This window comes from Musca autumnalis, unplaced genomic scaffold (assembly GCF_047663935.1).
Source record: "Musca autumnalis isolate F117 unplaced genomic scaffold, ASM4766393v1 scaffold_3, whole genome shotgun sequence".
NCBI lineage: Eukaryota > Metazoa > Arthropoda > Insecta > Diptera > Muscidae > Musca > Musca autumnalis.
Window position 1 is genome coordinate 200,785,103 of NW_027411866.1, and position 23,401 is coordinate 200,808,503.

At 35.8% G+C, this 23,401-nt stretch overlaps 1 protein-coding gene across 6 annotated transcripts in view; it reads left to right on the plus strand.

Annotated features, from left to right (window-relative positions):
• LOC141398713 (neurobeachin-like) overlaps window positions 1–23,401 on the plus strand; it is a 906,809-nt gene that overhangs the window by 310,505 nt on the left and 572,903 nt on the right. The window contains exon 3 of one of the 6 annotated variants that reach the window (XM_073976295.1): window positions 12,093–12,993. The exons of the other annotated variants lie outside the window; for them this stretch is intronic. Coding sequence (XP_073832396.1) covers window positions 12,093–12,128 — 36 coding nt within the window. The 3' untranslated portion in view covers window positions 12,129–12,993. Of the gene's footprint in view, window positions 1–12,092; window positions 12,994–23,401 lie in introns of those variants that run through there. 6 annotated transcript variants of the gene reach the window in all.

The following is a 23,401-nucleotide window of genomic DNA, read 5'->3' on the forward strand; positions in this document are numbered from 1 at the left end:
GAAATTTTTTTGGAAAGTTTGACAGTTTTTAGCCTAAGCGTACTCAGGTCAGTTGACATATGACCATGTGTTGGGTTGTTTACAGTGACTTAAAAAATGTTGGGGCCCTTTTTGACATTTGAGCTTGCCGACAAAAATATGGATTAGGATTAAAATTCAAAAGTGTAAGGGAGGAGGTACTTAAAGGATTTTACCGACTTGGTCCATTATCGATGTTGATTTTATTTTGCAAATCATATTTTTTCGATTGATATGGCGGCCACTAGTGATTGCAGTGCGTCATCGTATAACTTTTGGACCAGTTTGATAGGACCACAAAGAACAGCATCGACATACATTTCCAAAGGATCTTCGAACAAACCCTAAACTGCCCTTAGACACAAATGCTGAACCTTGGTCATTTTAGTGACATTTTTAAATATTGGGGGGAAGTTGTGGACCGGTATTGCCCATCTTCGAACTGAAACTAAGTTTGGACAAAATATGACGAAGGCTAAATTTTGGACCAAATCGGTTGATCAATTCGAGAGTTTTCGTGCTCTACAGCCACTTCAGTGTGTGCAATAGGGGTTTTTTAACACCTTTCGGGTTGTTTTTTCAAGAAGTATGGACTTGCCCCTGAAAAAAACTTTGACCGTCTTAATTGAGGCAGAGAATGCAAGTTGCTTCAACAAAAATCAAAGTGATTCGATATCAGGTCTTAAAGTGAACTTATCCGAAATTTTTGGTGGGAGGTACCCGAAGGAGTAGACAATTATAGTCCATATTCCAACCTGATCTATATCTAGTGGACCAAATCGGTCACTCCCATCAAGACTTTTTCCGAACATTTTTCAACTTTTGTAGGGGAGATACCTGAAGGAGTGGACCGATATGGCTAATATTCGAACTTAAACTAAGATTGCACAATATATTTCGAACGGCAGACCCGTTCGAGAGTTATACTGCGCTCCAGCACTACACACGGTGTCATAAGAGTTTCTTGCAATTTTCAGGCTATTTTCTCAGGAAGTATGGACTTGCCCCTGATGAGATTTGTACCTTTGTATAGGGGACAATGAATACAATTTGTTACAACAAAAATCGAAGCGATTCGAAAGCAGGTCCTAATCTAAACTATTTCTAACTTTTCATCTAAGTCTGGTAAAACATTCACGATTTACAAATATGTACCAAATCGGTTACTTCCCAGCAAAATAAATTGGAAGTGGTGCAATGTGGACTAGTTCTTTCACGGAATGTTTTGATGCAGTTCAAACGGAGTCGTGAAAAAGGCACTTCATTCCTCACATTTTAACTGCATTTGGATGCAATCCAAAGAATCACATCCACTTGTCACATTGTAACAACATCCGGATGCAGTTCAACGGAGTCGTGAAAAAGGAACTCCAATTCCTCACAATTTAACAGCATCCGGATGCAGTCCAAACGGAGTCGTGAAAAAGGCACTCCGTTCGCCACATTTGATTAGCAGTTATTAGAGATCCCTACAAGTACATAAATCAGTTTGTACATCTCTACAGGCAGCGGAATACATTTTCCAAAAAGAGATAAGCGTGTTAACATTTCTAAAAATTTGTTAATGTAAAATAAAAAAATATTTAATTTGCGAACATTTTTTCGTTAAGAAAATTTCCCAATGGAGTGCTGTTGGAGTACATGTCGAAATCTTAACAGCTGATTGGAAGACAATATCAAACTCATTTGGCAGATGAAGCAAGAACAGTTCTGCTTGGATTAAATGAAAATGCATAATTTGATGCACTACCAAATCACTTGTACATATGATTTAACTGCCTCTTTGGAGGCAAACTTTTTGCTGGGTTCCTTCGAGAGTTATCGTGCTCATAAATTTTCCGAACATTTTCGAACTCTTGTGGGGGAGGTACCGGAAGGTGTGGACCGATATAACCCATCTTCGAACTTAAATGGTGCGCTCCTGCTAGCCAGACAGACAGACGGACGGACATGGTTAAATCAACTCCAAATTGTCTGAAACGGATTTCGTCCGAACGTACTTGGGGTCTAAAACCATTATTTCGATGAGACACATTTGGCCCATATGAAAGTGCATATACCCTCGTTAGCATAAATGCTGGGGGCATAAAAAATGGAATTTACTTGTGAACATTTTCGTCCTAAAAATTTTCACAACATTCGACGTGGATAATCACGGCATCGATTAAATTTAATATTTGTATGTCGATAAAGGACCATCCTATAGCACTATGAAAAACTGGTTTAATGAATTCGATTGTGACCGACACTCGCCAAAAAACGAAGGTAGTGAAAACAAGTAAAAAAGTATCAGTCGGCCTTACCGACAGAGATACACTTTCAGCCTGTACAAATTGAAAAATTTTTTTACAAAAAACTTATGTATTAAGGGGGTTTCAAAAATCTGGTCATATGAACCGACAAAAATGTTGATTAGGGTTAAAGCTCAACAATTTTGTGGAAAAGGTACTTAAAGGAATGGACCGACATAGACCATGGGGGTGCCATAGGGAGTTTTTACACCCTTCGGGCTGTTTTCTCAAGAAGTATGGACTTGCCTCTGAAACAACTTTTACCATCGTAATTGAGGCAGCGAATGTAAGTTGCTTCAACAAAATTCAAAGTGATTCAATAGCAGGCCTTAAAGTGAACTTATCCAAAAATTTTGTGTGGGAGGTACTGGATGAAGTGGACAAATATAGTCCATATTCGAATCTGATCTATATCTGGTAGATATTATGAGAATGTGTTAAGAGAATTATCTTGCGCTTCCACCCATAAACATGGTGTCATAGGGTTTGTTTTTCAACTTTCAGGCTATTTTTTCAGGAAGTATGGACTTGTCCCTGATGAAACTTGTACCTTCGCATAGGGGACAGTGAATACAAAATGTTACAACAAAAACCAAGGCGATTCGAGAGCCGGTCCTAAACTGAACTTTTCCGAAATTTTGTGTGGGAGGTACTCGAAGGAGTTTACCGATTGAGTCCATATTGGAACCTCATCTAAGTCTGGTAGAAATTTCATAATGTGCAAAGTATGAACCAAATCGGGTACTTCCTTCAAGAGTTATCGTACGCACAAATTTTCCGAACATTTTCGAACTTTTGTGGGGGAGGTACCGGAAGGAGTGGACCGATATAATCCATCTTTGAACTTGAACTAAGTTTGGACAAAATATTACGAAAGCCAAGTTTTGGACCGAATCGGCAGATCCGTTCGAGAGTTATCTTGAGCTCCAACCACTACACACGGTGTCATATGGTTTTTTTAACTTTCAGGCTATTTTCTCAGGAAGTATGGACTTGCCCCTAATGAAACTTACAGCGTCGTATAGAGGACAGCGAATACACCTTGCGTAAACAAAAATCAAAGCACATTGGTCAATCGCTCAAGAAAAGGCTCTTGTGGATTGGGGCAAAGAAATTGTGAATAAAGACAATCACGGTGCTTCAAACGACATTTATAAGTTCGTCACAGACGAATCTTTGATCCATGCTTAGGAGCCCGAAACAAAACAGGAATCGGCCGTTTGGCTCTTCGAAAGCGAGCCAAATCCAACGAAAGTTGTTCAAGGAAGAAGACCTCCAAAGGAAATGGTCGCCTCTTTCTTCGGCAAAACTGACAATTTGGAGACTATAGGACTTGAGAAATGTACGACGGTAAATTCTGGGTATTACACTACAATTTGTTTGCCTGAAGTATCCTGAGAAATTCGAAAAACGCACAAGGGAATCGTTCTGCATCATGCTAATGCGAGCTCTAACACATCCATTCAAAGCAGTGATTGTTTGACCGGACAAAACGTGGAATTAATGGGTCATAAGCCGTACAGCCCTGACTGGGGATCCAATGACTTCATTTGATTCCAGAACATCAAGAAAAAAAGGCGTGGTCAACGATTTTCGTCGGCTGAAGATGCTGTGAAAGCGTTCAAAAATCATGTTTTGGAGGTGTCTCAATCAAGCAACTGCAAACAATCCAACATATGGTCGTATGTCAAACTGCCCTGAGTTAGATTAGGCTAAAAACTGTCAAACTTTCCAAAAAATGTCAAATGACGCCTGGCGACACTGGGTGGTGCCTAGACCAGAAAGCTTTCTAGTGATCCTCGTTTAAAAACTGTCAAACTTTCCAAAAAATTTCAAATGACGCCTGCCGACACTGGGTGTTGCCTAAAGCTTTCTACTGCCCCTCTTACCCTACAGTCCTTGGGGTATTGCATATTATGCATCCAGTGTACATCTTCTGTATGCAGTTTCCTTTCCAACTTGTTCTCTTTCGTTTTATTGTTTGCTGGTCTCTATCTTTTTACCAACACCATCATCACTTTGTTGCACATAAAGACTTTTATGTTCCGTGTTTGCAGCCAAATAGTTTTAATGTTTATTGTTAATTTAAGTTTATAATTACGCTCAAGTAGATCATAAGTTTTGTCCCCTTTTTTGAAATATTAGAATATGAGGAAGCACGTCCACAGGATGAATGGGTTGGAAAGACGTTTGAGGAAATATTAAGAAATTATGTGATAGAAGTACTGGCTGGCTAAGTTTTGAAACATTTTTTTTTTGTAGGACATAAAGACGTTGTTGTTTCAGTTTTTACAATATGTGATATTAACCTGCAACCGAAGGAGTGCTTGTAATAGAAATCTATCTCGAATGCAAGACAAGTTTAGAGTTGGTAGACTGGGAAAGATGTTATTCATATTGTTTTAAAAAAATCTTTAAAAATCCAAGTTTACTAATTAGCTTGATTGTACATAATAACAAAGCATAATAAACAGTTAGATTAGGTTCAGAAGAGGGGTGATTCTAGATCACCACATGTCCTTAAAAAGAAAGGGCATACACTTAAGCCAGAAGAGGCCTGTTGTGCACTCTAATTTTATGTGTCCTGAAAGTTGTTGTTGTTGTTTAAAACAAAAATTTTATTAGTTTAGAAGTTCCGTCCCATTGATGTAGTCCCTCAAGTTTTTGAACCCGATGTCCTTGATATGGTCGAGTCCTGTAATTATGTCGTTTCCCATTAGTTGAGTTCTCAAGTTCTTGAAAGCCTGGCAGTGGCAGAGATAGTGTTCCAACGTTTCGTCATCCTCGCCACATGCCCTGCATTCACTATTCTCTGCACAGCCTATCCTGTGCAGATGCGCTTGTCTACTGTCAGTCTACTGATATCCTTTTTACTCATCACTAGGAGGTCACTTGTTTTGTCCTGGTCTGGGTTTCCCCATAGAATTTTTGTAGTTTTTCCCTTTTCCTGGTTATTACATAGGGATACATGAGCATTCTTTGCCCAAGCCTTTAGTTCTATACGCGCCGCCTTTAAAGGCTTGGCATTGTCTAGACTTACCATAGGTAGATCCCTGGCATGTTTTGCTAAGGAGTTTGCTACATCGTTTCCCGTAATCCCTATGTGTCCTGGTACCCATATAATGTTTACCGAGCCATAATGGGAATAGTCGTTAATTTAATTTTTACACTCTTATAAAGACCCCTAACACAGCCCCGTCCGTAAACCCTCAGCTTCCAGCGGGAATCTGTGCTAGGGTTCCATCGATCCACATATCTCTGTACGGTATTAGATCTTCACACAGATCTACTTCACTAGATTCAGGTATGCGGTCCGATACTATTTGATTTATAGATTCACCCGTTGTGAACCGTAATATGCTTTGGTGGTATGTTTGGTGGTCTCTTTCGATCCACTCGCTCATCGCTTTCAGTCTTATATCAGCGATGGCTGCTTCATACTTTACCTGTATTTCTATCGGGTGGACAAATAGAATTGTCTCTAAAGCCCTAGTTGGTGTAATCCTCATCGCCCCGCTAATGCTTAGGCGCCACATTCTTTGGACTCTTTGCAATGTTTCCACATTGTAATTTTTGTCCATAACTGTCCACCATACAACAGATGCGTAAGTAAGTATCGGTTTTATTACGCTTCTGTATAGCCAGTGTATCATTCTCGCCTATAGCCCTTCTACAAGTTGACCAACATCTGTGTGCTTAGGCAGCCCTTTCCTGAATCTGGTCTTTCCATTTAAGTTTCCTATCTAGAATTACCCCTAGATATTTAACTGTTGGAGATACAGTTATTGTCTTATTCAGGAAAACTGGTTCCTTGACGGAGCCCAATTTAGTTTTCCTAGTGAAAAGATATAACTCTGTTTTTCCGGGTTAACATTAAGTCCTCTTGGTCTAGCCCAGTTGTAAGCTATATTTAGAGCCTCTTCGGCTCTCCTACAAAGTAGATTTGGATTATTTCCCCTTAGAAGTATTATAACGTCGTCTGCATAACAGACTGGTTCAAATCCTTCCTTGGTTAAGGACCTTAGTAGACTATTTATGGTAGTGACCCACAGAAGCGGCGATAAAATCCCCCCCTGTGGAGTTCCCTGCCCTACTTTGTCTCTTCTTGTTACGTCATGTAGCGCGCAGCTTATCCATCTTTTCCTCAGCATGTCGTCTATCCAGTTCCTCAGCGTTCGGTCTACACGAAATTCGTCTAAGGAGTGGATCAGCGTTTCCGTGCTGACGTTGTTGAAAGCACCTTCTATGTCGATGCAAACTGCGAGTGTGTACATCTTCATTTCGAAAGTCCTCTCTATGTGGTGTACTACCTCATGTAATGCGGTTTCCACTGATCTACCTTTCACGTATGCATGTTGTTTATATTTCAACATGTCGTTGAGAATTTTGCTCTTGATCATGGTATCGACTGTCCGTTCCATTGTCTTGAGTAAGAAAGAAACTTATCGGGCGATAAGATTTTGGTATTGCGTAACTTGCTTTACCTGGGTTGGGTATAAAAGCCACCCGTGCATCCTGCCAGGATATGGGAGCATACGCACATCTTAAGCACGCGTTAAAAATTCTGACCAGCTTGGACGAAATGTAGTCCACTTCCCTTTGAAGTAAGGCCGGGAAGATCTGGTTGGATCCTGCTGCTTTGTTTGGTGAGAAGTTCATTATGGCTTGCTTAACCATAGAGTTGTCTATTATTGTTACTTCTTCTGATGCGTGGACATTTTCCGTCGAAAGCACTGTTTGAGCCGCAGTGCTCGAAGGGAAGTGTGTTCTCATCAGAAAGCCTAAGGTTTCCTCGCTTGTTTTCATCTTCCTTCCCATTTCATCAACCATTAGCTCGGCTTGTGTATGAGTTTTGGATAGAAACTTTTTAATTTTTGATACGTCGTTTACGCTATCTACCTGTTCGCAGAAAAGCTTCCAGGAGTTGCGTTTAGCGTTCCTTTTCAGTTTGTTGTATTCTTTTAGTTTTAATTTGTAGTTGTCCCAGGATACAGCTAGTTTTTTTTCGTTTTGCCCTATTGTAAAGTCTACGGACCTCTTTGCCTTTGTTACGAATTTCCCCTGTCATCCAGGGTTTTTCGTAGGCAGACTTCCTTTCTCGTAGGGGACAACTATCCTCGAAAGACTTTACCAGCGCTTCGGCTAATTTGTTGACTTTACTGTATATGTCCTCTTTACTTAGGCATTCCTCATCTTCTCTTTGCCATAGCCGGTACCTTAATTTAGTTTCGAACTTGGTCCAGTTTCTTTTGAATTTATTACGGAATGTTATCGGGTTTGGCGGTGGCCTTGATATTTTGAAGCTAATATACCTGTGGTCAGAGAAGGAGTGGTCATCTGAGACCCTCCAGTCATGTACCTCGTTTATTAGATTTTCTGAACATATTGTTATATCTAGTACTTCCTCCCTAATTATGTTATGAAATGTAGGTTTATTTCCTACGTTAAGAGTCATTAGGTCGTTAGTATTCAAATGATCTAGTAGGTTATTTGAATACTAACAGTTGGTTGCTAATAAAAATCGTTCAAAAATAATAACCTGTTTGAATTTTCGTAAAAATCTCTAACAAATCCAACATCGTATCCAGACTATGCTAGGTTATACAGACTATGCTACTGAAAAACTTTTCTCGACATGTGCTGTGCAGATGAGGGGGAGTGGGTGTATTTACTTTCTTGATTCCCGTTAAAAAAATTAAATATTCATGGTTATTATCCAGCTTGGATTTTCCAAGCGTAATTTTGGTAGAATTTCTAATACATAATAGTTTATAGTACACTTTAAAAATCCACGATGTCCTAAAAATCCTTAACCAAGCACCCATCCAGTCACCAACCAAACATAACCAAGAGACAAGTTTTTGCTTGAATAATTTTTTTTCGTTTCTTGGAAAACGGCATTCCTTTCTTTCCTTTTTCCAAAATATATTTCTATTTAAATTAGAATAGAATTTTTTCAAATTGATATTTGATGACATTTTTTTCTCTTTGAATAGCATAAAATCTAAAAGGAATCCTTTTGAAAATGTAAAGTCTATTGAAATCTCTTTTGGCTTATCACATTTAACCACTTCCCAGTAATTTATCAAAATATCTCTTTTTCATCTGTTTTTCAACTTCGTTCCGAAAAAAGTGAACGATTTTTCAAGCAAGCCTTTGCCTAGTATAAAGTTAAAGTTGTGTCTGCTTACAAAGGAAGATTTTAGAGGTTCCGTGAAATATCTTTCTTCCTTCTTTTCTTCTGTGACTGCATTTTTTATGTTTTTCTTTGGCCTTTTTATGTCGGCTAAGATTTTAGCGTAACTTGAATTTGAAAGGAGATGGTATTCATAGTTAGGTTAGATATAAAAAAAATAGAAATTGTGCATTCAGTGTAGGCATTTACCAGCGCAACTGGAATTTTTTCAGGGAACATTTGTAAGAAAATAATGTTTAGGGGAAAATATTATTAAGGATTTCGTTCTTTGTATAAGTTTGCGTTTTTGTTTTTTTTTCTATGACTCGCTTTCCCCTGTTCGACTTTGCAAAGAAAATCCCATCTTTAAACATCAATGTCTAAGATGAAGACTTTATAAAACTGTCAACTCTAAGTATGTGTATGGATGTGTGGGTCTGTATTGTATGAAATAGAAAAAAGCTAACGCTATAAGAAAGCTTAAAGACACACATGCACCACATGTATCTTCTCTAGTAGTTACATGTCACACTTTTCTTCGTTCACTCTTCGATTTACTTCCTTATTCAAGAGAGACATTTAAACACTTGACTGACATACACAATCAACTCTAAAGCAGCGGAGGTTGGACATTTGAATTGTTTTCTTTTCCTGCAAAGAATATATTCCTCTCAACCAAGACGTAAGAAGAGGAAGTAAGAATAACAAGACCAAGTCATAGAAGAAAGAAGAAAAATAATCGTAATGACGATTACAATTTTCATTCAAGTGTCCTAAGTGTAAACGAACAACTAGTTGCGAGAATGAAGGTGACATGTAGCCCAAGCTAAAACTACATTCATTCTGAAAATTCAACAAACCGTTACCAAACATGCAGCAGGCAATGTTAGAAGAAGATGAAGAAAACTCTTCTCTTCAATGATTTCTGTAGTAGGAAAGAATGAATGGATGGATGGATGAACAAATAGAATGAATGTCGAAGAATAGGAAGGAGTATGTTATGAATGCGAAATAACAATTCTCCGTTTCCATTTTTTCACAGTTGTTCTTTATGTTTTCGGCTTTTGGTGACAACTTTTCTTGGCTTCGCTACGATGACAAACTGCCAGATATTGTACATAGTAATGACCAAATCAAGAAAAAGCATGTCCATCATCAATCAACGTGGATTTTTTAAAGATTATTTTTTCATGGACCATTAGACCAATAAACGTGGATTTTTTAAAGATTATTTTTTCATGGACCATTAGACCAATAAACGTGGATTTTTTAAAGATTATTTTTTCATGTACCATTTGACCATTAAACGTGGATTTTTTAAAGATTATTTTTTCATGTACCATTGGACCATTAAACGTGGATTTTTTAAAGATTATTTTTTCATATACCATTGGACCATTAAACGTGGATTTTTTTAAAGATTATTTTTTCATGTACCATTGGACCATTAAACGTGGATTTTTTAAAGATTATTTTTTCATGTACCATTGGACCATTAAACGTGGATTTTTTAAAGATTATTTTTTCATGTACCATTGGACCATTAAACGTGGATTTTTTTAAAGATTATTTTTTCATGTACCATTGGACCATTAAACGTGGATTTTTTAAAGATTATTGTTTCATGTACCATTGGACCATTAAACGTGGATTTTTTAAAGATTATTTTTTCATGTACCATTGGACCATTAAACGTGGATTTTTTAAAGATTATTTTTTCATGTACCATTGGACCATTAAACGTGGATTTTTTAAAGATTATTTTTTCATGTACCATTGGACCATTAAACGTGGATTTTTTAAAGATTACTTTTTCATGTACCATTGGACCATTAAACGTGGATTTTTTAAAGATTATTTTTTCATGTACCATTGGACCATTAAACGTGGATTTTTTAAAGATTACTTTTTCATGTACCATTGGACCATTAAACGTGGATTTTTTAAAGATTATTTTTTCATGTACCATTGGACCATTAAACGTGGATTTTTTAAAGATTACTTTTTCATGTACCATTGGACCATTAAACGTGGATTTTTTAAAGATTATTTTTTCATGTACCATTGGACCATTAAACGTGGATTTTTTAAAGATTACTTTTTCATGTACCATTGGACCATTAAACGTGGATTTTTTAAAGATTATTTTTTCATGTACCATTGGACCATTAAACGTGGATTTTTTAAAGATTACTTTTTCATGTACCATTGGACCATTAAACGTGGATTTTTTAAAGATTACTTTTTCATGTACCATTGGACCATTAAACGTGGATTTTTTAAAGATTATTTTTTCATGTACCATTGGACCATTAAACGTGGATTTTTTAAAGATTACTTTTTCATGTACCATTGGACCATTAAACGTGGATTTTTTAAAGATTATTTTTTCATGTACCATTGGACCATTAAACGTGGATTTTTAAAGAATATTTTTTCATGTACCATTGGACCATTAAACGTGGATTTTTAAAGAATATTTTTTCATGTACCATTGGACCATTAAACGTGGATTTTTAAAGAATATTTTTTCATGTACCATTGGACCATTAAACGTGGATTTTTAAAGAATATTTTTTCATGTACCATTGGACCATTAAACGTGGATTTTTAAAGAATATTTTTTCATGTACCATTGGACCATTAAACGTGGATTTTTAAAGAATATTTTTTCATGTACCATTGGACCATTAAACGTGGATTTTTAAAGAATATTTTTTCATGTACCATTGGACCATTAAACGTGGATTTTTAAAGAATATTATTTTATCTACTGTCTTCAAGTTCCGTACTTTGCAAGAAAGTTAAGATACAATGTTTTGCAACACCCTGCAAAACAAACACAATTGTTTTCACATTTTTGCCACTTGCACATTTGCTATTGTCTATTGTTTTCGATTTACTGGTTATGTGCTGCTTCGTTGTGTCTTCCTTTAAAGCTGAGTGGATAGGATGAACGATGACAGCATTCTTCTTTAAAACATTGCAATTGTAGCTAAAACTGACACGACATGAACAGACTTAAGTCTATGAACACACAAATGCATTATTTCTCCCCAACCAATTCTAAATACATTTGTCACAAATGTGTTGACTTTTATTTTTGTTCGTCCTTCTTCTGCTACTCCTTCTCTAACTGATGTCATTATTAAAGTCTTACAAAGTCAACGACAGAAAGACAGACAGATAGACTGGCAGGGAGAGAGAACAAATCAAACAAGAAAAGGTAGTAAGGATATCATGAACATGAATTCTTCGTTTGTAGAATGCATGTGTGTGTGTAAAATGTTTATAACGTTGGAAAAGTGGCTAAAAGAACAAGAAATGTGGCCACACATTGAACAAATGCATTTGTCCACTCAACAATATATGGCTGCTATGGATCGGTACATTTTAAATAAATCCTGTGGGCAAAAGTATGATTTGCTCTTTTTTCTCCATTTTTTGTCTTGTTGACATTCATTGAAACTTGAGCTTCTTTTTTGTGGAAACTTAAAATAAAAGAAAATGAAGGATTTACCAACAATTCTACTTATTTTTTAAAATAGACTTGTATTTTCTAACAATCTTACAAAATTCTAATTTTAAAAATTTTATTCTTTTTCTAGGTAAGTGAATTTGGCATAACCCATTTCAACCCATGAGTGTCCATCCCATTCTTACTGTGGACAATTGATGTATGTAAGTCCTGTTTTTATTTCTTTAAATTAACCATAAACGAAAACATTTAAGTTAATACCCTCAAAATAACTAAACCATGCAGAGGACGACAGTTTATGAACATGTATTTTCCGTTATTTTTGGAAAAGACAACTAAATCCTTTTAATTCCTTAACGACCGTTTATGTACTCTTGACCCAAGCAAAATGTTATGGCATAAGTAGCAGATGACTTGTTAGGAGGCAAAAAGCAGCACATTTATATTTTATATAATAAAAATAACAAAACTCTTAACAGGATATTGGTCATTTATAAAGCAACGAAACGCACCCATATAATAGTAACAGAATCTAAGCAGAGATTGCTGTGCATGGGACTATGAACACCGCATTACTAAGTTTTGCTATGTTGTTATCCTTTTCCCACTCCTCCTCGCTCTGGAAGGTTTAGTCTACCACTGCTTACTTAAGTTTATCTATGTCATGCTATAAGGATTATAAACCAAAGTCATTCAGCAAACATAGAAAGCCAGAAAGAATAAAAATATTACAGAAATCCCCGGGACAATAAATAAATATGTGGATTTCCTTTTCTTCCACATGGTCCATGCTGTGAATTTTCGTGTGGATAAACATTTATGGTCATCATTAAATCGGAGGCTACTAAGCAAGTCGAATCATGGCATGTTTTGTCGTACATATTTCAACACCGTTTAAAATGGTGTGAAGTCTCTTGAAAAATAGTGGCCCTTTTTAAATATTCTTTAAAAAATCCTCATTTGTCGCCTAGTGGCCTTTGAAAAATAATCTTTAAAAAATCCGCTTTTGTTGGTCTAATGGCCTTGAAAAATATTCATTAAAAAAACCCACCTTTTTTGGCCTAGTGGCCCTTGAAAACTATTCTTTAAAAAATCCACTTTTTTTGGCCTAGAGGCCCTTGAAAAATATTCTTTAAAAAAATCCACGTTTTTTGGCCTAGTGGCCCTTGAAAAATATTCTTTAAAAAAATCCACGTTTTTTGGCCTAGTGGCCCTTGAAAAATATTCTTTAAAAAAATCCACGTTTTTTGGGCCTAGTGGCCCTTGAAAAATATTCTTTAAAAAAATAAAGGTTTGTTGGCCTAGTGGCCCTTGAAAAATATTCTTTAAAAAATCCACGTTTGTTGGCCTAGTGGCCCTTGAAAAATATTCTTTAAAAAATCCACGTTTGTTGGCCTAGTGGCCCTTGAAAAATATTCTTTAAAAAATCCACGTTTGTTGGCCTAGTAGCCCTTGAAAAATATTCTTTAAAAAGTCCACGTTAGTTGGTTTGGTGGCCCTTGAAAAATATCCTTTAAAAAATCCACGTGCGCTGGCTTTGTGGCCTTGATGAATTTTCTTTAAAAAATCCACGTTTGTTGGCCTAGTGGCCCTTGAAAAATATTCTTTAAAAAAACACGTTTGTTGGCCTGGTGGCCCTTGAAAAATATTCTTTAAAAAGTCCACGTCTGTTGGTTTGGTGGCCCTTGAAAAATATCCTTTAAAAAATCCTCGTGCGCTGGCTTTGTGGCCTTGATGAATTTTCTTTAAAAAGTCCACGTTTGATGGCCTAGTGGCCCTTGAAAAATATTCTTTAAAAAATCCACGTTTGTTGGCCTAGTGGCCCTTGAAAAATATTCTTTAAAAAAAAACACCTTGGTTGCTTTGGGGGCCCTTGAAAAATATTCTTTAAAAAATCCACTTTTGTTGGACTAGTGGCTCGTTAAAAATATTCTTTAAAAAAATCCACGTTTGTTGGCCTAGTGGCCCTTGAAAAATATTCTTTAAAAAGTCCACGTTTGTTGGCCTAGTGGCCCTTGAAAAATATTCTTCAAAAAAAACACGTTTGTTGGCCTGGTGGCCATTGAAAAATATTCTTTAAAAAGACCACGTTTGTTGGCATAGTGGCCCTTGAAAAATATTCTTTAAAAAAACACGTTTGTTGGCCTGGTGGCCCTTGAAAAATATTCTTTAAAAAGTCCACGTTTGTTGGTTTGGTGGCCCTTGAAAAATATTCTTTAAAAAGTCCACGTTTGTTGGCCTGGTGGCCATTAAAAAATATTCTTTAAAAAGTCCACGTTTGTTTTGGTGGCCCTTGAAAAATATTCTTCAAAAAAAACACGTTTGTTGGCCTGGTGGCCATTGAAAAATATTCTTTAAAAAGTCCACGTTTGTTTTGGTGGCCCTTGAAAAATATTCTTTAAAAAGTCCACGGTTGATGGCCTAGTGGCCCTTGAAAAATATTCTTTAAAAAATCCACGTTTGTTGGCCTAGTGGCCCTTGAAAGATATTCTTAAAAAAAAAACACCTTGGTTGCTTTGGGGGCCCTTGAAAAATATTCTTTAAAAAATCCACTTTTGTTGGACTAGTGGCTCGTTAAAAATATTCTTAAAAAAAATCCACGTTTGTTGGCCTAGTGGCCCTTGAAAAATATTCTTTAAAAAGTCCACGTTTGTTGGCCTAGTGGCCCTTGAAAAATATTCTTTAAAAAATCCAAGTTTGTTGGCCTAGTGGCCCTTGAAAAATATTCTTTAACAAATCCACGTTTGTTGGCTAGTGGCCCTTGAAAAATATTCTTTAAAAAATCCACGTTTGTTGGCCTAGTGGCCCTTGAAAAATATTCTTTAAAAAATCCACGTTTGTTGGCCTAGTGGCCCTTGAAAAATATTCTTTAAAAAATCCACGTTTATTGGTCTGGTGGCCCTTGAACAAATATTCTTTAAAAAATCCACGTTTGTTGGCCTAGTGGCCCTTGAAAAATATTCTTTAAAAAAACACACATTTGTTGGTCTGTTGACCTTTGGAAAAATATTGTTTAAAAAATCCACGTTTTGTGGTCTGTTGGCCTTTGGAAAAATATTCTTAAAAAATCCACGTTTTGTGGTCTGTTGGTCTTTGGAAAAATATTGTTTAAAAAATCCACGTTTTGTGGTCTGTTGGTCTTTGGAAAAATATTGTTTAAAAAATCCACGTTTTGTGGTCTGTTGGCCTTTGGAAAAATATTGTTTAAAAAATCCACGTTTTGTTGTCTGTTGGCCTTTGGAAAAATATTGTTTAAAAAATCCACGTTTTGTTGTCTGTTGGCCTTTGAAAAAATATTGTTTAAAAAATCCACGTTTTGTGGTCTGTTGGCCTTTGGAAAAATATTGTTTAAAAAATCCACGTTTTGTGGTCTGTTGGCCTTTGAAAAAATATTGTTTAAAAAATCCACGTTTTGTGGTCTGTTGGCCTTTGGAAAAATATTGTTTAAAAAATCCACATTTTGTGGTCTGTTGGCCTTTGGAAAAATATTCTTTAAAAAATCCACGTTTTGTGGTCTGTTGGCCTTTGGAAAAATATTGTTTAAAAAATTTACGGTTTGTGGTCTGTTGGCCTTTGGAAAAATATTCTTTAAAAAATCCAGGTTTTGTGGTCTGTTGGCCCTTGAAAAAATATTCTTTAAAAATCCACGTTTTGTGGTCTGTTGGCCTTTGGAAAAATATTCTTTAAAAAAATCCACGTTTTGTGGTCTGTTGGCCTTTGGAAAAATATTCTTTAAAAAATCCAGGTTTTGTGGTCTGTTGGCCTTTGGAGCAAATATTCTTTAAAAATCCACGTTTTGTGGTCTGTTGGCCTTTGGAAAAATATTCTTTAAAAAATCCACGTTTTGTGGTCTGTCAGCCTTTGGAAAAATATTCTTTAAAAAATCCACGTTTTGTGGTCTGTTGGCCTTTGGAAAAATATTATTTAAAAATTCCACGTTTTGTGGTCTGTTGGCCTTTGGAAAAATATTCTTTAAAAAATCCACATTTTGTGGTCTGTTGGCCTTTGGAAAAATATTCTTTAAAAAATCCAGGTTTGGTGGTCTGTTGGCCTTTGGAAAAATATTCTTTAAAAAATCCACGTTTTGTGGTCTGTCAGCCTTTGGAAAAATATTATTTAAAAAATCCACGTTTTGTGGTCTGTTGGCCTTTGGAAAAATATTCTTTAAAAAATCCACGTTTGGTGGTCTGCTGGCCTTTGGAAAAATATTCTTTAAAAATCCAAGTTTTGTGGTCTGTTGGCCTTTGGAAAAATATTCTTTAAAAAATTTACGGTTTGTGGTCTGTTGGCCTTTGGAAAAATATTCTTTAAAAAATCCAGGTTTTGTGGTCTGTTGGCCTTTGAAAAAATATTCTTTAAAAATCCACGTTTTGTGGTCTGTTGGCCTTTGGAAAAATATTCTTTAAAAAATCCACGTTTTGTGGTCTGTTGGCCTTTGGAAAAATATTCTTTAAAAAATCCAGGTTTTTGTGGTCTGTTGGCCTTTGAAAAAATATTCTTTAAAAAATCCACGTTTTGTGGGCTGTTGGCCTTTGGAGCAAATATTCTTTAAAAATCCACGTTTTGTGGTCTGTTGGCCTTTGGAAAAATATTCTTTAAAAAATCCACGTTTTGTGGCCTGTTGCCCTTTGGAAAAATATTCTTTAAAAAATCCAGGTTTTGTGGTCTGTTGGCCTTTGGAGCAAAATTCTTTAAAAATCCACGTTTTGTGGTCTGTTGGCCTTTGAAAAAATATTCTTTAAAAATTCACGTTTTGTGGTCTGTTGGCCTTTGAAAAAATATTCTTTAAAAAATCCACGTTTTGTGGTCTGTTGGCCTTTGGAAATATATTCTTTAAAAAATCCAAGTTTTGTGGTCTGTTGGCCTTTGGAAAAGTATTCTTTAAAAAATCCACGTTTTGTGGTCTTTTGGCCTTTGGAAAAATATTCTTTGAAAATTCACTTTTGTTCCTCTGAAGGAAATTTCTATTTCAATGTTAATTTATTTTTGACTTCAAGAACCTTGTGTATTTCGCATACATTTTCTTCCTCTCCTACAAGCTCATGCCTCAAGATATTTCCAAAGCACATATTATCTTTGATTGGAAGATTGAAACTATCATTTGTTACAATCGTTTTCAAATTATTAACAATTATTCAAATTTTCAATATTTGTATTGTAACCATAAATCCCTTGTCAACACCTGTACAATGTCACATAAAATTGACAATTTTAAGATTTCTTGTATCCCGAGTGTGCACATGTATGTCTGTGTGTTGTTGTTTGGCTTATCTCAATATCGTTACAAAGGAAATGTCTCCTCCACAATACAATTCAAATATTGATCTAGAAATCATGTATTTATTCAGACATTCTAATTTACATAAATACCAAATACAAATGGAATTTATGAAATTAGCTTTGCCATAATTCGATAAAGGTAAGGAGATTGCTTTCCAAATATCATCATTCGCAATGGGTTAGGTATGTACACATGAATATTTGTGAGTTGTTGAGAAGAATCATGTAGGAGTTTTAATTATGCCAATATAATGATATCCAAACACATACACACACATAACATCTTCTGGCTAATAAGTCAGGTAAATAATGTACATTTGTCTGCAATTTGTTATAATTAGTGTGTAGGATGGTGCAAACAAAACGAAGATATGATATTGCAAATAGTGAGATCATATGAGAAGATTATGTAACCAAAAACTAAATTGACCACCTTGTGATAAACTGAAAGGAGGGCCAAAACAATCCAACCTTGTTGGTCATATATTGGTTAAAAATATAAAAAGAAAAGTTTGAAAAAATATAAATTAAAAAATCCACGCTTGTGGTGAAATTTTGGTTGAAAAATAAAAATTACAAAATCCACGCTTGAGGTGAAAATTTGGTTGAAAAATAAAAATTAAAAAATCCACGCTTGTGGTGAAATTTTGGTTGAAAAATAAAAATTAAAAAATTAACGCTTGTTGGTCACATATTGGTTGAAAAATATAAATTAAAAACTCCACGCTTGTTGGTCCAATATTGGTTGAAAAATATAAATTAAAAACTCCACGCTTGTTGGTCCAATATTGGTTGAAAAATATAAATTAAAAACTCCACGCTTTTTGGTCCAATATTGGCTGAAAAATATAAAAAGAAAAATCCACGCTTTTTGGCCAAATATTTGTTGAAAATTATAAATTAAAAAATCCACGCTTGTTGGTCAAATATTGGTTGAAAAATATAAATTAAAAAATCCACGCTTGTTGGTCACATATTGGTTGAAAAATATAAATTAAAAAATCCACGCTTGTTGGTCAAATATTGTTTGAAAAATATAAATTAAAAAATCCAGGCTTGTTGGTCAAAAATTGGTTTAAAAATTATAAATTAAAAAATCCACGCTTCTTGGTCAAATATTGACTGAAAAATAAAAATAAAAATCCACGCTTGCTGGTCAAATGTTGGTTGAAAAATATAAATTAAAAAATCCACGCTTCTTGGTCAAATATTGGTTGAAAAATATAAATTAAAAAAACCACGCTTGTTGGACAAATATTGGTTGAAAAATATGAATTAAAAGATCCACGCTTGTTGGTCAAATATTGCTTGAAAAATATAAATTAAAAATTAGCGCTTGTTGGTCACATATTGGTTGAAAAATATAAATTAAAAAATCCACGCTTGTTGGTGAAATATTGATTGAAAAATATAAATTAAAAAATCCACGCTTTTTGGTCAAATATTGAGTGAAAAATATAAATTAAAAAATCCACGCTTGTTGATCAAATATTGGTTGAAAAATATAAATTAAAAATCCACTCTTGTTGGTCAAATATTGTTTGAAAAATATAAATTAAAAAATCCACACTTATTGGTCAAATATTGGTTGAAAATATAAATTAAAAATCCAGGCTTGTTGGTGAAATGTTGGTTGAAAAATATAAATTAAAAAATCCACGCTTGTTTGTCAAATATTGGTTGAAAAATATAAATCAAAAAATCCACGCTTGTTGGTCAAATATTGGTTGAAAAATATAAATTAAAAAATCCACGCTTGTTGGTCAAATATTGATTGAAAAATATAAATTAAACAAGTAAAAAGTCGTTAAGTTCGGCCGGGCCGAACTTTTTATACCCTCCACCATAAAATAGTCTTAATTAAAATGGAATAATTAGGGTCCTTTCACAATTTAAGGTGGAACAACTTTTCGACAATGGATAGACTCCTACTGCCTCCCACTATTGCTTAAATTACACTGTGAACACAAATTTTGGGGCAGAGATAATTCCTTTTGGAGATGAAAGGCCTTGGTGTGTGTATATTAAAAACCCCGAAGGACAGATGCGCCGTGAGTCGAACTTCCGCGTTATGGCGTGATGAAGTTTTTGCAGAGACCCTGTAAGCCATCAAGAATTAGCATTATATCTTTGTTTGTTGTTTTTATAGAGCACTTAAGCAACAGTGAACAAAGATATAAAGCTAATTCCTGATGGCCCACATGGTCTCTAACAAAAATTTCATCACGCCATAACGCGGAAGTTCGACATACGGCTGATCTGTCCTTCGGGGTTCATAATATACTCACCAAGGCCTTTCTTCCCCAAGAGGAATTTTCCGTGCCCCAGACTTTCACCTCCATTTTTTTGCACAGTGTTATCTAATCTAATCTAAAAAAATGTGTTCAGCTAGTTGAAAGGTACCACCTACGGGGCTATATCAAAGGGTCAAGCTATCTTTAAATTTTTTGGCGGAAAAGTTTTATAGCAGCAGGGAACTTCAAGAGTCAAATTGAGGGTAGTTTCATCAAAACAATGTAGACTCTCAAAAATGGACCCATGTTGACGAATTTTAGTGAAGAAATTTCGTGACCACTGAAAATTCCCGAAAATCGGGAGGTACATTTATATATGGGGATATACCAAAACATGGACGATTATTTTTAAATAGACAAAATTGTAGCTAAAATTGTCAAAATACCGATCATTACAGCTAGTTCGGTTAAAAATTGCAGCTAAAATTCTCAAAATACCGAAATTCGGGAGATACCGTTATATGGGGGCTATACCAAAACATGGACCTATGTTGACGATGTTTCGTTGGAGATGTTTTATGACCACTGAGAACTTCAAATGTCAAATTACAGCTATTTCGGTTAAAAACTGTAGCTACAATTCTCAAAATACCGAAAATTGGGAGGTACCGATATATGGGGGCTATACCAAAACATGGACCTATGTTGACGATGTTTCGTGGAGATGTTTCATGACCACTGAGAACCTCAAATGTCAAATTACAGCTATTTCGGTTAAAAACTGTAGCTAAAATTCTCAAAATACCGAAAATTGGGAGGTACCGTTATATGGGGGCTATACCAAAATATGGACCTATGTTGACGATGTTTAATGGAGATGTTTCATGACCACTGAGAACCTCAAATGTCAAATTGCAGATAGTTCGGTTACAAATTGTGGCTAAAATTCTCAAAATACCGAAAATCGGGGGGTACCATTATATGGGGGCTATACCAAAACATGGACCTATGTTGACGATGCTTAGTGGAGATATTTCATGACCACTGAGAACCTCAAATGGCATATTACATCTAGTTCGGTTAAAAATTGTGGCTAAAATTCTCAAAATACCGAAAATCGGGAGGTACCGTTATATGGGGACTATGGGGACTATACCAAAACATGGACCTATGCCCATATCCTTTGGGATATAAGTTTGTTGATCACTAGGAACCCTAAGTGCCAAATCATAGCTAATTCGGTCTGCAAATGTAGCGAAGAACGTCAAAATTTCTCAAATGCGGAGGTACCGTTATATGTGGGCTATACCAAAAAGTGGACCGATATAGCCCATCTTTGAACTTGACCTGCCTATGGAAAAAAGACCCTCGCGTGCAAAATTTCAGCACTCTATATCAATTATTGCGGACGCTAAAGTGATTACAACAGACGGACAGACGGACGGATGGACAGGCGGACATGGCTAGATCGTCTTAGAATTTTATCCCGATCAAGAATATATATACTTTATAGGGTCGCAAATGATTAGTTCGATGTGTTACAAACGGAATGACAAACTTAATATACCCTCCAACTATGGGGGAGGGTATAAAAATCCACGTTTGTTAGTCAAATATTGGTTGAAAAATATGAATTAAAAAATCCACGCTTCTTGGTCAAATATTGGTTAAAAAATATAAATTAAAAAACCCACGCTTGTTGGTCAAATTTTGGTTGAAAAATATAATTTAAAAAATCCACGCTTTTTAATCAAATATTGGTTGAAAAATACGCTTTAACAAGTAAAAAAGTATCAGTCGGCTTTGCCGACAGAGATATACCCTCAGCCTGTGCAAATTGAAACACTTTTTTCACAAAAAACTTATGTATTTAGGGGGTTTCAAAATTTTGAACCGACAAAAATGTTGATTAGGATAAAAGTTCAAAAATTTTGCGGAAAAGGTACTTAAAGAAATGGACAGACATAGACCACGGGTGTGCCATAGGCGGTTTTACACCCTTCGGGCTGTTTTCTCAAGAAGTATGGACTTGCCCCTGAAACAACTTTTACCATAGTAATTGAGGCAGCGAATGCAAGTTGTCTTAAAGTGAACTTATCCAAAATTGTGTGTGGGATGTACGGGATGGAGTGGACAAATATAGTCCATATTCGAACCTGATCTTTATCTGGTAGATATTATGAGAATGTGTAAAGTATGGACTAAATCGGTCACTCCCATCAAGAGTTATCGTGCGCACAATTTTTCCGAATATTTTTGAACTTTTGTGGGGTAGGTACCTGAAGGAGTGGACCGATATGGCTTATCTACGAACTTAAACTAAGTTTGGAAACAATATTACGAAGGCCAAATTTTGGCCGGAATCGGCATTTCCGTTCGAGAATTATCTTGCGCTTCCACCCATAAACATGGTGTCATAGGGTTTGTTTTTCAATTTTCAGGCTATTTTTTCAGGAAGTATGGACTTGCCCCTGAGGAAACTTGTACCTTCGTATAGTGGACAGTGAATACAAGATGGTACAACAAAAACCAAGGCGATTCGAAAGCAGGTCCTAAACTGAACTTTTCCGAAATTTTGTGTGGGAGGTACTCGAAGGAGTTAACGATTGAGTCCATATTGGAACCTCTTCTAAGTCTGGTATAAATTTCATAATGTGCAAAGTATGGACCAAATCGGTTACTTCCTTCAAGAGTTATCGTACGCACAAATTTTCCGAACATTTTCGAACTTTTGTGGGGGGAGGTACCGGAAGGAGTGGACCGATATAATCCATCGTTGAACTTGAACTTAGTTTGGACAAAATATTACGAAAGCCAAATTTTGGACCGAATCGGTTGATCCGTTCGAGAGTTATCTTGCGCTCCAACCACTATACACGGTGTCAGAGGGTTTTTGTAACTTTCAGGTTTTTTTCTCAGGAAGTATGGACTTGCCCCTAATGAAACTTACAGCGTCGTATAGAGGACAGCGAATACAACTTGCGTAAACAAAAATCGAAGCGATTCGAGACCAGGTCCTAAACTGAACTTTTCCGAAATTTTGTGTGGGAGATACCCGAAGGAGTGGACCGATTGAGTCCATATTGGAAACTCGTCTAAGTTTGGTAGAAATTACACGATGTGCAAAGTATGGACCAAATCGGTTATTCCCTACAAAAGTTATCGTGCGCACAAGTTTTGCGACAATTTTTGAACATTTGTGGGGGAGGTACCTGAAGGAGTGGACCTATATGGCCCATTTTCGAACTTAAATCGAATCTGGACAAAATATTTCGATACCCAAAATTTGGACCGAATCGATTGATCCGTTCGAGAGTTATCGTGCGCACCAGCCAGACAGACCGACAGACAGACAGACAGACGGACGGACATTGCTAGATCTACTCAAAATTGTCTGAAACGGATATCGTACAAACATACTTGGGGTCTAAAACCATTATTTCTATGAGGCACATTTTTGGTCGTATCAAAGTGTAAATACCCTCTTTAGCCTAAAGGCTGAGGGTATAAAAATCCACCCCTGTGATGTGATGTATCAAAGCCAGTCCTGTCTCGCTAAATAAAATTAAACAAATGACCAATCACATTATTAGTTTCGTTTTAATTTGAAATTAATTTCGATTTGCTAACACAACAATCCATTATTTTTATGGCCAATTCACTGACGTTGTGACCACCGTTTGTGGACACTTGTCCAGACAAATATTGATTTTTTAACACCTGAAACAGAATAATACAAATAGTGAAGCGAAACAATCATTAAAAATGTCATGGATGACTAATATATATTGTTGTCCGTACAACAGCAACAACAACATTAAATAATAAACATTTAACATTTGCACTTTGACTGGCTGATGGTAAACATTCGCCGAAGTTAAATAAATTGATATCGGAAATAAAACGAATAAATATTGAAAGCATC